The following is a 14,687-nucleotide window of genomic DNA, read 5'->3' as shown; positions in this document are numbered from 1 at the left end:
ATAAAAAAATAAATTAAAAAGCATGACCTTTTTTGAGTGGGACACTTTTGGGTCCCCAAGAATTTTAATGGTAAAAAAAAATAACAATTAATTCAAATCAATTTTGCTATGAATTATTGACCTATTTAGGATCCAATTACTCCACATTAAATATTCCACTTTGAAAATCTTTTTGGTAAAAATATTGTATATTTTGTATTTTCGACCCAAAAAATAGGGTTTTGACAAAAAGCTTGTAAAATGTAAAAATAATAATAATAATGAAGTCAAATTAGAGATTCAAGGGTTTTATGAAAAAAATAATATATGACTTATTTTTAACATTTTTTTAAGACTGAAGCCCTTCTGGGTCCCTAGGAGCTAACTTGAGGGAGCCCCAACAATAAAATAAAAAACGTTTATATTGCAATGGTTTTGAAAATTAAAACATATCAAAATGGCGCCTGCGTGCTTTGATTTTTCAGTGTGCGACCCTCAGTGGAAAAAGTTTGGACACCCCTGCCTTACGCGAAGGAGCTTCTTTTGATGGGTGTGTTGAGCGCATGCGCGCGCACAGTCACGGTAGTTTGCGGATTCCGATGTCGCCGGCCGAGCCCCAAATCTCGCGTGAATTAACGTGAACAAAACCGAATCGAAAACGAGCACAAACAACCGAGAACACGGTGTCCGTCAGAAGAGGACATACGAGAGAAAGTAATGAAACCCTGAAAAAAGACGGACTGTATAATTGACTCCATAATATCCAGGATCAACTGGGCGAAAGAGCAGTGAGTAGCTTTTTTTAGCTTCGTGATCTGCTACTTTCCGTACTACGTCACAATTGACGAAACGAAGTGGTCTCGGCTTTATCCGTTGCTGCCCGAACCATTTGCGCATGCACATAAAATCACCAACTTCCGCTTCCTATTTAACGGCGGTTTTTCTAAAAGGCATTTTATTATTTTCTTTTAAAACAACAGTTTGCGAAAATGTCTACAGATAACCTCAAATAATCGAGAAGTGCACTTTTAAAAACGACCTTTATTCCGTCCATATTGTTCTATATTCAAAATAAGTGTTCCTTTTTTATCGTAGCTTTGTTTGACATATTTGGTGGTTACGTTGCCGTAAATAGATAAACTTGTGTTTCACGCTTAGAATTAAAGCCCATAGAGATTTTCGCATAGATATATTTCAAAAGTGTTTAAAAAGACGTGACACAAGTCAGGAAGTGACACATTTTCTTTGCAATCAGGAGGAGACCCAATACATGAGGTTCATGCAGGATGACGTCACGAGAAGAAGGAAGACGCCATTGTTGGTCAGATGTTTCAAGTCACTGAGATTCCTTCTTGCTTCTTCTCCTTTTGTTCCTCCGTCTGACCGCGTCCGTCTCACCTGGCCGGCTCGGGTGGTCCGCCTTCTCTTGCTCCATGGCCGACGTCTTCTTCAAGGTGAGCTCCAGATCCTTCAGTATGCCGAGCAGGTCCTCATCTGGGACGCCCAAGTGGATCCCACCTGCTTCCTCCTCATCCTCCTGCTTCAGGTGAGCCTCCTTCAAGTCACTTCCTGGACTCTCACCTGCATGGTCCAGGTCTGCATCATGTCCACCTGAGGAACCTTCTGGAACAATGTCCCCCTGGCTGCTTCTGTCGTCTTCTCCCAGGTCAGCTGCAGCCTCGTCCTGAGGAGCGTGTTGACAACAGCAGCCAGGACGCGCACACATCACCTCTTCTTCAGGCTCTGAGGTACCACATCGCATACTCGTGACACAAATGTCACACATGATGCACGCATCACACATGATGCACAAATCCACATGATACACAAATCACACATGATACACATATCACACCTGATACACACATCAAGCATGATGCAAACATCACATGATACAAGTATCATTACACATGATACAAACATGTTACAAACATCACACATTATACAAACATCACACATGATACAAACCACACATGATACAAGTATCATCACACATGATACAAGTATCATCACACATGATACACACATCACACATGATACACACATCACACATGATACAAACCACACATGATGCAAACATCACACATGATACACACATCACACATGATACACACATCACATATGATACACACATCAAGCATGATGCAAACATCACTCTATACAAACATTACACATGATACAAACATCACACGATACACGTGATACAAACATCACACATGATACAAACATGTTACAAACATCACACATGATACAAACATCACACATGATACAAACATCACACATGATACAAACATCACACATGATGCAAACATCACACATGATACAAGTATCATCACACATGATACATACATCACACATGATACACACATCACAAATAATACACACATGATACACACATCACGCATGATACACACATCAAACATGCAAACATCAATCATGATGCAAACATCACTCATGATATAAACATCACACATGATACAAACATCACACATGATACACACATCAAACATGCAAACATCAATCATGATACAAACATGTTACAAACATCACACATGATACAAACATCACACATGATACAAACCACACATGATGCAAACATCACACATGATACAAGTATCATCACACATGATACACACATCACACATAATACACACATTATACACACATCACGCATGATACACACATCAAACATGCAAACATCAATCATGATGCAAACATCACTCATGATGCAAACATCACTCATGATATAAACATCACACATGATACAAACATCACACGATACAAACATCACACATGATACACACATCAAACATGCAAACATCAATCATGATGCAAACATCACTCGTGATATAAACAGACATGATACAAACATCACTCATGATACAAACATCACTCATGATACAAACATCTCTCATGATATAAACAGACATTATACAAACATCACTCATGATACAAACATCACACATGATACAAACATCACACATGATACAAACCACACATGATGCAAACATCACACATGATACACACATCACACATGATACACACATCACACATAATACACGCATGATACACACATCAAACATGCAAACATCACACATGATACACACATAAAACATGCAAACATCAATCATGATGCAAACATCACTCATGATGCAAACATCACTCATGATATAAACAGACATGATAAAAACATCACACATGATACAAACATCACACATGATACAAACATCAAACATGATACAAACATCACTCATGATACAAACATCACACATGATACACACATCACTCATGATAAAAACATCACACCTAATACAAACATCACACGCGATACAAACATCACACGCGATACAAACATCATATATGAAACAAACATCATTTGATACAAATATTACACATGATACAAATGTAACACACACAATACAAACATCACACAAAAGACACACATCACACATGATACAAACATCACTCATGATACAACCATCACACAATGCCAACACCACACATGATACACACACCACACATGATACACACACCACACATGAAACGAACATCACTCATGATACAAACATCACACATGATAAAAACATCACACATGATACACACATCACGCATGATACACACAACACGCATGATACAAACATCACACGCGATACAAACATCACACATGATAAAAGTATCATACATGAAACAAACATCATGTGATACAAATATAACACACAATACAAATGTAACACATACAATACAAACATCACACACGATTCAAACATTACACACGATACAAATATAACACACAATACAAACATCACACACGATACAAACATTACACGATACAAATATATATGATACAAATATCACATTTGATACAAACATTACACACAATAAAATGCAACCCACACAATACAAATGTAACAAACATGATACAAACATCACACATAATACAAATGTAACACACATGATACAAACATCACACACGATAGAAAACATCACCCACGATACAAACATCACATACGTTACAAATGTAACACACAATACTAACATCACGCACACGATAGAAAACCTCACAACGTCGCACACACAAAAATGATGCAAGTCACAATGTGACAACTCGATATCAGATTTTACCTTTCCATCTCATCTGGCTGTTGTTCTGATAGGAGGCCACGCCCTCCATCAGCTGACCTTCTTGCATCACTCGAGTGATTTCTGTGAGCTGCTGGAGGAGACTTTGCTCCTGGTCCACTGTCACGCCCTGAGACCCCCTTTAGTACACGCACACACACACACACACACACACAAAAGGTAACTAAGCGAATCTGTTGAAATTGTTATTTTCCTTTTAATATTATTTTTCCTTCTATTCATCCATCCATCCATTTTCTACCGCGGGGGGCGCTGGCGCCTATCTCAGCTACAATCGGGCGGACGGCGGGGTACACCCTGGACAAGTCGCCATCTCATCACAGGGCCAACACAGATAGACAGACAACATTCACACTGACATTCACACACTAGGGCCAATTTAGTGTTGCTAATCAACCTATCCATATTATTTATTATTGTTATGACTGTTGTTGTTTTTATTTACTATTATTCACTGTTATTATTTATCTTATTATTATTATTATTCAATACTGTTAATATTATAATTTAAGTCAATGATTTACTACTGTTATTATTGTACTATTTTATATGTCAATGTATATTAAATTGTAAAATATATATTTAATTATCAAATATAGATTTTTATATTTATTGTTAGTACTATTATTTTAGTGCTATTTTTTAATGATTATACTTAAATATTAATTATTATTATTTACTACTGCTATTATTTACTATTATCTATTACTTTTATTTAACATTATTTTTTTACTACAACTGTTATTACTATTATCATTAGTATTGTACTTTACTATTGTTATTACAGGTAATTACTGCTATTATTATAAGTATTAATAATTACTATGATTTATTACTATATTAACTATTACTACTATTATTTTTATACTACTGCTACTATTTGTAATATTATTTTTATGCATTTATATTATTTTATCATTGTTTACTGTGATTATTTTTATACTACCGCTATTATTTATGTTATTAATTTTATGCATTACTATTATTTCTATTTACTGCTACTATATTAATTATTTTCACAAATATTTATTTTTCTATGTTCTTTTATATATCATTATTTACTGTTAAAATTATTATTTACTATGATTACTATTTTAGTGTGTGATATTATAAGTAATAAAGTAACAATAATAAGTGATACATAGTAACATTTTATCATTATTATTGTTATTATTATCTTATTATTAATGAATATGATTGGCAACACTAAATGGTCCCTAGAGTGTTAATGTTTATCTATCAGTGTTAGCCCTGCCATTATAGGCTCCTGCCACCCAGCGACCCCAAGAGGGACAAGCTGTATAAAATGAACGGATGGATGGATGGTCTTTACTAATGGTATTATTTTGAGGGCTTGGCTTACTAAAAATGTACCAAATCATGAGATCAATTGTATCTAAGTAACATTGTTTCATTTTCATTATGGCGTGCAGAAATCATCAAAGAGCAGATTCTGTAAGATGCAAACGTAAAAGTAGAATGTATAACCAAACCATTTTGGTTTCTGCAATTTCCAGTTTTTTCTCACGATTTTGTGTCATGTTCTCAAGTTTTTTTTTATTTTATATTTTTGTGGAGAATGTCCGCTGTCTTTAAGAATCCATCACTTTGCACTTTGGACAGCCCCGCTTTAGCACTTTAGCACTGACGAGCTAGCACGTACCTTTCAGGACTGTGCTGGGCGTTGGAAACAATATTCTCCATCACCAGCTCCGTTTCCCGCAACTTCTCATGCAGCTGAGTCAGCTCAAAGTCAGCTACGGGACCAAAAAGGTTTTTAAAAGACCAACCGGTTACATCGCTCACTTGGTTAGCGCTTCTACACTCACTGATCTTTCTCTTCTTGTTCTCTGAGCGCGCAGACGACATCCTGCTCTCTGACGGCTGACTGCTGCCCTTGGACGTGATCTGACAACACACACAAACAACCACAGCGTAATATAGTATGTGTAACGTGTATATACAGTGGGGCAAAAAAGTATTTAGTCAGCCACCGATTGTGCAAGTTCTCCCACTTAAAAAGATGACAGAGGTCTGTAATTTTCATCATAGGTACACTTCAACTGTGAGAGACAGAATGTGAAAAAAAGTCCAGGAATTCACATTGTAGGAATTTTAAAGAATTTATTTGTAAATTATGGTGGAAAATAAGTATTTGGTCAGCCATTCAAAGCTCTCACTGATGGAAGTAGGTTTTGGCTCAAAATCTCACGATACATGGCCCCATTCATTCTTTCCTTAACACGGATCAATCGTCCTGTCCCCTTAGCAGAAAAACAGCCCCAAAGCATGATGTTTCCACCCCCATGCTTCACAGTAGGTGTGGTGTTCTTGGGATGCAACTCAGTATTCTTCTTCCTCCAAACACAACGAGTTGAGTTTATACCGAAAAGTTGTGTTTTGATTTAATCTGACCACATGACATTCTCCCAATCCTCTGCTGTATCATCCATGTGCTCTATGGCAAACTTCAGACGGGCCTGGACATGCACTGGCTTATGCAGGGGGACACGTCTAGCACTGCAGGATTTGATTCTCTGTCGGCGTAGTGTGTTACTGATGGTAACCTTTGTTACTTTGGTCCCAGCTCTCTGCAGGTCATTCACCAGGACGGTCCCCCCGTGTAGTTCTGGTATTTTTGCTCACCTTTCTCATGATCATTTTGACCCCACGGGATGAGATTTTGCGTGGAGCCCCAGATCGAGGGAGATTATCAGTGGTCTTGTATGTCTTCCATTTTCTGATAATTGCTCCCACAGTTGATTTTTTTCACACCAAGCTGCTTGTCTATTGTAGATTCACTCTTCCCAGTCTGGTGCAGGTCTACAATTCTTTTCCTGGTGTCCTTCGACAGCTCTTTGGTCTTGGCCATAGTGGAGTTTGGAGTCCGACTGTTTGAGCCTGTGGACAGGTGTCTTTTATACAGATAACGAGTGGAGGACAGAAGAGCTTCCTAAAGAAGTTACAGCTCTGTGAGAGCCAGAGATCTTGTTTGAAGTGACCAAATACTTATTTTCCACCATAATTTACAAATAAATTCTTTAAAATTCCTACAATGTGAATTCCTGGATTTTTTTTTTCACATTCTGTCTCTCACAGTTGAAGTGTACCTATGATGAAAATTACAGACCTCTGTCATCATTTTAAGCGGGAGAACTTGCACAATCGGTGGCTGACTAAATACTTTTTTGCCCCACTGTATATGTATGTATATTTGTGTCTATATGTTAATTATATGATATACAAATTACAATATACATTAATATATACTTTTTAAAATTAATTTATAGTTTTTATATTCAATTATACAAGAAATAGTGAACTTTAAATAGTATTATATATTAATAATTGTATATTTTAAATATTTGAATCATTATTTATGCTTATAATTAATTATAAATGGAATTAAAAAAATTATATTTATGAAATATACAATATATGTCAATAAGTTCACCCTGTCCAACATAAAAAGCATGCACTTGCACCCCCTAGTGCCTGTGAGCGGTGAACAAGTGTGTGGCACCTTGAAGAGGATGTAGAGAATGTAGAGTAAAATCCCAAAACCGTAGACCGGAATGATTTGTCCCGCCAGGTTGGACTTTCCCGCAGGTCCTGACCCCGGCCCCGCTCCTTTGGCCCTGGCTGTGGTCTCCGTGCTGTGGGTTTTGGAGAGACTCAAACCCGCGGCTCTCTGGCCACGGCCGCTGGTGGCACTCTGGCGGTGCACTAAGGGAGGGAAATGACCTCCTGCAGACAGGGGGCGACAAAGGGCAACCAAGTATATCATAAAAGCTGTGCTGATCCATTGTGACGTGCAGCTACACAATAGCACACAAGCTAGTCACCCTAAATTGAACAATACTGAAAACATGTGTTAACATAAACAAGCTTCAAGTAATTATAGTTGCACATTACACATACAAAGTCTCCAAAGCAGATGTGTATTAGAAAGTATCCAGTAACAAACGTGTCCGCATCATTTAACTTTAATTTAAAGACAGCATAATTCCATTCCAGACTGGTATTAAAAAATAGGTTAGTGTTTTTAATACTCATTGAAACCATTTTCCAACGTTCCACACTACAAAATAATACAGGTTTGTATGATCCCTGCTGATATCATACCGGATCAAAATTCAAGGCTCCAATATCATAAAAAGTAGTATGAAACTTTTCATTATTGTGAGTTCAAACTCACAATAATGAAAAGACTCACAAGTCATACCAAAGACTATAAAAATGGGACCAATTACCTCCCTGCTTGGCACTCAGCATCAAGGGTTGGAATTGTGGGTTAAATCACCAAAAATGATTCCCGGGCGCGGACACCGCTGCTGCTCACTGCTCCTCTCCCCTCCCAAGGGGTGATCAAGGGTTTAAGTCAAATGCAGAGAATAATTTCGCCACACCTCGTGTGTGTGTGACAATCATTGATACTTTAACTTTAACTTAAAAGTTGTAGCCCGTTCCCGTCTCCATTGAACAATGACGGCGCTCCGCTCTCATGATCCGTCGTCATTTCTGTTTTTAAAAGATGTTGTTCACTGAAATTGAAGCGAGCGTTGTTGTCGTCCGCAGGCTGTTCGGAGTGACAGGAAACTGCGCCGCCTGCAGGAAATTAATCCCGGCCTTCGAGATGGTGATGAGGGCGCGGGACAACGTCTACCATTTAGACTGCTTCGCCTGCCAGCTGTGTCGCCAGAGGTAAGATTAGCGCAGCAATTAGCCGAGGGAGTGAGATCCCTGGGATCACTGCTCCCCTCACCTCCCAGGGGGTGATCAAAGGTGATGACGTCAAATGCAGAAAATAGTTTCTCCACACCTAGTGTGTGTGTGTGTGTGTGTGTGTGTGTGTGTGTGTGTGTGTGTGTGTTTGACTATCATTGGTACTTTAACTTTAATTTAACTTATTAAACAGCAATAATCATAATTACGAGAATGTGCGCACAAGGACTTCCTGTTTCTGTGCAAAGTACGCTTCAGAATAAAAGCATTACTGTATAATCTAGGTCAGGGGTCACCAACCTTTTTGAAACCAAGAGCTACTTCTGGTACTGTTTAATGCGAAGGGCTACCAGTTTGATACACACTTAAATAAATTGCCAGAAATAGCTAATTTGCTCAATTTACCTGTAACTCTGTTATTATTAATAATTAATGATAATTATCTTTGTGGAAACACTGATCATATTAATGATTTCTCACAATAAATATATATTTTTGATGACATGTTTTAAATAGGTTAAAATCCAATCTGCACTTTGTTAGAATATATAACAAATTGGACCAAGCTATATTTCTAACAAAGACAAATCATTATTTCTTCTAGATTTTCCAGAACAAAAATTTTAAAAGAAATTCAAAAGACTTTGAAATTAGATTTAAATTTGATTTTACAGATTTTCTACATTTGCCAGAATATTTTTATTTTTATTTTAATCATAATAAGTTTGAAGAAATATTTCACAAAAAATATTCATTGAAAAAACAGAAGCTAAAATGAAAAATTAAATTAAAATGTATTTATTGTTCTTTACAATAAAAAAAAAATACTTGAGCATTGATTTAAATTGTCAGGAAAGAAGAGGAAGGAATTTAAAAGGTAAAAAGGTATATGTGTTTAAAAATCCTAAAATCATTTTTAAGGTTGTATTTTTCCTCTAAAATTGTCTTTCTGAAAGTCATAAGAAGCAAAGTAAAAAAAAAAAAAAAATTATTTAAACAAGTGAAGTTAAGACCAAGTCTTTAAAGGGGAACATTATCACAATTTCAGAAGGGTTCAAACCAATGAAAATCAGTTCCCAGTGGCTTATTTTATTTTTCGAAGTTTTTTTAAAAATTTTACCCATCATGACATATCCCAAAAAAGGCTTTAAAGTGCCTGATTTTCGCTATCTATAAATCCACCCGTCCATTTTCCTGTGAGGTCACTGCGTGACGCCAATACACATAAACATGGCGGATAGAACAGCAAGATATAGCGACATTAGGTCGGATTCAGACTCGGATTTCAGCGGCTTAAGCGATTCAACAGATTTCGCATGTATTGAAACGGATGGTTGGAGTGTGGAGGCAGATAGCGAAAACGAAATTGAAGAAGAAACTGAAGCTATTCGCTCAATAGCTATAGATATAGATATTGAAGCTATTCGGCGATCGCCCTCTAACCAACAATTGCATCTTTTGACCATTGGAGCAACTTAAATCCGTCGATTGGTAAGTGTTTGTTTGGCATTAAATGTGGGTGGAGGGAAAGGCTGGATGCAAATATAGCTACAAATGTACATACAGTTAGCCTAAATAGCATGTTAGCATCGATTAGCTGGCAGTCATGCTGTGAACAAATATGTCTGATTAGCACATAAGTCAATAACATCAACAAAACTCACATTTGTGATTTCATTGACTATATCGTTGGAAAGGCATCTGCTTTGAGTGTCGCAGGATATCCACACATCTATGTCGTAGCATCGCTATCGTCGGTAAAATGTGCAGAACAAACAAGGGACTTTCGCATCTTTTGACACTGGTGCAACTTGAATCTGTCGATTGGTATGTGTTTGTTTGGCATTAAATGTGGGTGGAGGGAAAGGCTGGATGCAAATATAGCTACAAATGTGGCATAACGATGCAATATGTACATGCAGCTAGCCTAAATAGCATGTTAGCATTGATTAGCATGCCGTGCTAATCGATGCACACTCCTCGTAAGTCAACTTGAATCCATCCCTGATCGTGTTGTTACACCCTCCGACAACACACCGACGAGGCACGATGTCTCCAAGGTACGGAAAACAGTCGAAAAAACGGAAAATAACAGCTGATTTGACTTGTGTGTGTAATGTGTTTGAGAAAATTGTGGATTGCTTCCCGTTGTAACGTCACGGGTGAAAGGTCATCGCTCTGACAGCGAACAATTGAAAGGCGTTTAAATCGCCAAATTCACCCTTTTAGAGTTCTTTTTTCTGCAACATCAAGTTATATATTGACGCTTACATAGGTCTGGTGATAATGTTCCCCTTTAAAATCTTTTGTTGGATCTTCAAATTCTATTTGAGTTTTGTCTCTCTTAGAATTAAAAATGTCGAGCAAAGCGAGACCAGCTTGCTAGTAAATAAATAAAATTTAAAAAATAGAGGCAGCTCCCTGGTAAGTGATGCTACTTGAGCTATTTTTAGAACAGGCCAGCGGGCAACTCATCTGGTCCTTACGGGCTACTTAGTACCCACGGGCACCGCGGGGCTGACCCCTGATCTAGGTTCTACCTAAACAACTAACAACATGTACTCATTTATTTTCGATGGTTAAATTCGTGCTTTTTTTTTTTATCATTGTAATGAAGTCAACTGAAACACTAGTTTTGACTCAAATTTTTAATCTAATAAAATATATTTTGGAGGGAAAAAAAGGTCCATCCTAAATACAAACATGAATGGTAAATGATACGGACCATACAAATATACTTTTAATTTAATTACTCAAGCTAAATGATTACGTACGAAAATAAAGCTGATGTAATATAACAATTACACTAAATATAATGTACCTACGTTGGATGTTTATGGCACCCCCTTCAGGGAGGAAAGTGTCACTACAAGCACATGTTAAACCATCTTTGACGTTCAAGGCTCGCTGGTTATCCGAACAAAACGAAACCAAAACCGCAAGAGACGCCAACATTAGAGCGGAGGCGTGTTTTAAGCGTCGAGACGCACCTTCCGGCCGCTGCTCGGCGTCCTTCTTGCCGCGGGAAAGCAACATCTTGGGAAGCAGCAGCGCCACGCACAGCACGAAGCACGTGGCCAGCGTCACCTTCTGGAAGGTGGACATCACCATGGCAACCCGTCAAGAGACCTTCAGTCAGACACAACGTCGACGATGCTGATGATCGCGTCTCTGGCGAGCCATTGGGTTTCCTTGATGAACCGGAAGTGCGCCGCGGCTGCAATTGCAAGCTGCGGCCACCAAGTGACGCCAAAGCACAACTTTAGATAAATCATCGACCACCTTTAGTTACTCATAATCCATCACATTCAATGTTTTATGGTGTTGATTTAAACTTTTATACGTTAAAAAAAAAAATCATACTATCTAAGTACTTGTAATTACAAGCTGTGGCCACCAGGAGACGCCAAAGCACAACTTTAGATACCTTCCTTATAGCATACTTGCCAACCTTAAGAGGTGTGGGGCGTGGTCGGGGGTGGGGCGGAGGCGCAGTTTGGGGGCGTGGTTGGGTCAGGGAGGGCGTAGTTAAGAGTGGAGGGGTGTATACTTACAGCCAATTCACCAACTCGAGTATTTCAAATATATTTCATATACCGTATTTCCTTGAAATGCCACCGGGCATATAGTATGCGCCTGCCTTGAATTACTGCCGGGTCAAACTACTCACTTCCCAAAATAATTAGCGCATGCTTAGTATTACCGCCTGGTCAAACTCATGACGTCACGAGTGATACTTCCCCTGTCATCATTTTCAAAATGAAAGAGGCTGATTTCAATACCGGTCATTTGAAATCACATAGAGGGAAGAAGATTAAGAGCTATTCAGTAAGATTTAAGGTCCAAGCTTACATCACACTCAAATTTTTACTGCATCACTATAGTAAGTGCCGGAGTGAGAAGAGGTTTTAAAATAATTAGCGCATGCTTACTTTTACCGCATGCCTTTGGTAAGCGCAGGAGTGAGAAGAAATTTTAAATTAATTAGCGCCCCGGCAGCAATTCAAGGAAATACGGTATATATATATTTATACAGTTATATATGTGTGAAATACTTAACTTTCAGTAAAATCTAGCTATATATATTTATTTTATTACAAATATAAATAAAATAAATAGTTGAATTTCAGACGGCACCTATCAAATGCTCAATAATAAAAACACAGTTGTTCTACTACTGTAACTGTACTGTGCTTGCTGGTTACTAAAAAAACAACAACAACACTTACCTTTCACTCAGGGGTGCCGCTAGGGATTTGGGGCCCCATGAAAATAATCTTTACAGGGCCCCCAACACATCATTTTATATCATTTCATCATCATTACGGGCCTCTCTGGGCCCCTCTCCATCATGGGCCCCTAGAATCCTCTCCTTTACCCCCCCTTTTCGGCGCCCCTGCTTTCACTATTTGAGTAACGTCACTTCTGAGTTTCCAGAAGATGGCGCCAGTATATGCTTTGCCCTGCCGTCTCTCGCTGTCAGCTCTGTTCGTTTTTGTGTTGTTTGCGTCTATTTTCGTCTGCCAGCTTACTGCTTGTGTATAACCGCCAAACACTGTTGGATCTTTGCCCCTTTCCCACTGATATGATCAACTTCGACGTTGGTTTTTCAACGTCCCAGTCAGCTTTTTCACCTGGCCGGATTCCTGCCTTCCTTTCCCGCCTCGTGGCTCCTCTCCCACGCCACCTGCGGGCTGTGTGTCGGGCCACACCTGGATTAGCTGCGCCCTTGGACGTGCTGGCCCCCGCCAGGTCTGGCCTTGTGAACGCAAAATCTTTGACAAACAAAACGTTTATCCTGAAGGATTTCTTCACTTCCCACGGACTTGACTTCCTCTGTGTGACGGAAACATGGCTGAGAGCCGGTGAGTCCGCCCCTCTTAATGAACTCCTGCCTCCGGAGTGTTCTTACTTTAATTCTCTGCGGTCGTCCAGTCGAAAAGGAGGAGGATTAGCAGTCGTTTTTAAAAATGACTTCAGATGGCGTCAGATCTGCCTGCAATCCTCCTTTTCAAGCTTCGAACTGTGCATGTTTGAGCTGGGGGGGGGGGGTCTTGGCGCGTGGCCTCAAGATCCAGCTGAATTTCGGGAGAAAATTTCTTCCGGGAGGTTTTCAGGAGAGGCACTGAATTCCGGGAGTCTCCCGGAAAATCTGGGAGGGTTGGCAAGTATGCCTTATAGACAGCGTTTATTTACTTTTAGAGACACGTTTTGGATATTTGTGACATTTTTCAATGGTTTATGGTTATCAAAGTGGAATCGCCTCACATCCACTTAATTATATCAATATGATATATATATTTCTACCGCTTGACCCTTTTTGGGGTCGCAGGGGGTGCTGGAGCCTATCTCAGCTATAATCGGGCGGAAGGCGGGGTAAACCCTGGACAAGTCGGCCCTCATCGCAGGGCCAACACAGATAGACAGACAACATATATGCATATATTAATAAATATACAAATACAAATGTGATATATGAAGAAATAAATAATTTGTATAACTAATCAAGTATTAATATATATTTAGAAAATACATACAAATAACATTTATAAATGTAAACATTTTTATAATTATAGATGTAATAAATATGAATAAACGTGTATTTGTAAATATATTTTTGAGATGTGAGATTTGAAAACATATATACAAATACAGCATTTATGACATTTTATGGAATTGTCTCACATCAACTTATATACATCAATATGATAACACATTTATATATTAATAAATATACAAAAAAATCAAGAATTAGTATAAGTAAACGTGTATTTGTAAATATTTTTTGGAGATTTGAATATAAATATGCTTAATTTTGTATTTGTATTGAATTTGCATATGTG

At 38.3% G+C, this 14,687-nt stretch overlaps 1 protein-coding gene and 1 long non-coding RNA gene across 2 annotated transcripts; one reads left to right on the top strand and one right to left on the bottom strand.

The window, feature by feature from the left end:
• Positions 1–566: 566 nt before the first annotated feature.
• ric3b (RIC3 acetylcholine receptor chaperone b) lies at positions 567–12,049 on the bottom strand. The gene is made up of 6 exons (XM_061894477.1): positions 11,835–12,049; positions 7,643–7,866; positions 5,949–6,027; positions 5,783–5,876; positions 4,102–4,238; positions 567–1,722 (listed from the first exon to the last, which is right to left on the bottom strand). Exons 1-6 carry the CDS (start codon positions 11,953–11,955, stop codon positions 1,316–1,318), a joined length of 1,062 nt encoding a protein of 353 aa, XP_061750461.1. The 5' UTR covers positions 11,956–12,049; the 3' UTR covers positions 567–1,315.
• On the top strand, positions 585–7,301 carry LOC133549254 (uncharacterized). The gene is made up of 5 exons (XR_009806057.1): positions 585–767; positions 1,235–1,525; positions 1,646–1,727; positions 6,707–6,843; positions 6,916–7,301. It is a non-coding gene; the product is annotated as an uncharacterized LOC133549254 (long non-coding RNA).
• Positions 12,050–14,687: the final 2,638 nt, after the last annotated feature.

The sequence above is a fragment of the Nerophis ophidion genome, linkage group LG03, assembly GCF_033978795.1.
Source record: "Nerophis ophidion isolate RoL-2023_Sa linkage group LG03, RoL_Noph_v1.0, whole genome shotgun sequence".
NCBI lineage: Eukaryota > Metazoa > Chordata > Actinopteri > Syngnathiformes > Syngnathidae > Nerophis > Nerophis ophidion.
Note: the sequence above shows the minus strand (reverse complement) of the source record. Positions and strands in the feature narration are given on the sequence as shown.

Coding starts and splice junctions, on each gene's coding strand:
- ric3b (XM_061894477.1), bottom strand. CDS start 11,955: ATGGTGATGTCCACCTTCCAGAAGGTGACGCTGGCCACGTGCTTCGTG. Junction 6,028..7,642: donor TTCTCTACATCCTCTTCAAG/GTGCCACACACT, acceptor GTGTGTTGTCAG/ATCACGTCCAAGGGCAGCAG. Junction 1,723..4,101: donor CAGCCAGATGAGATGGAAAG/GTAAAATCTGAT, acceptor GTGGTACCTCAG/AGCCTGAAGAAGAGGTGATG.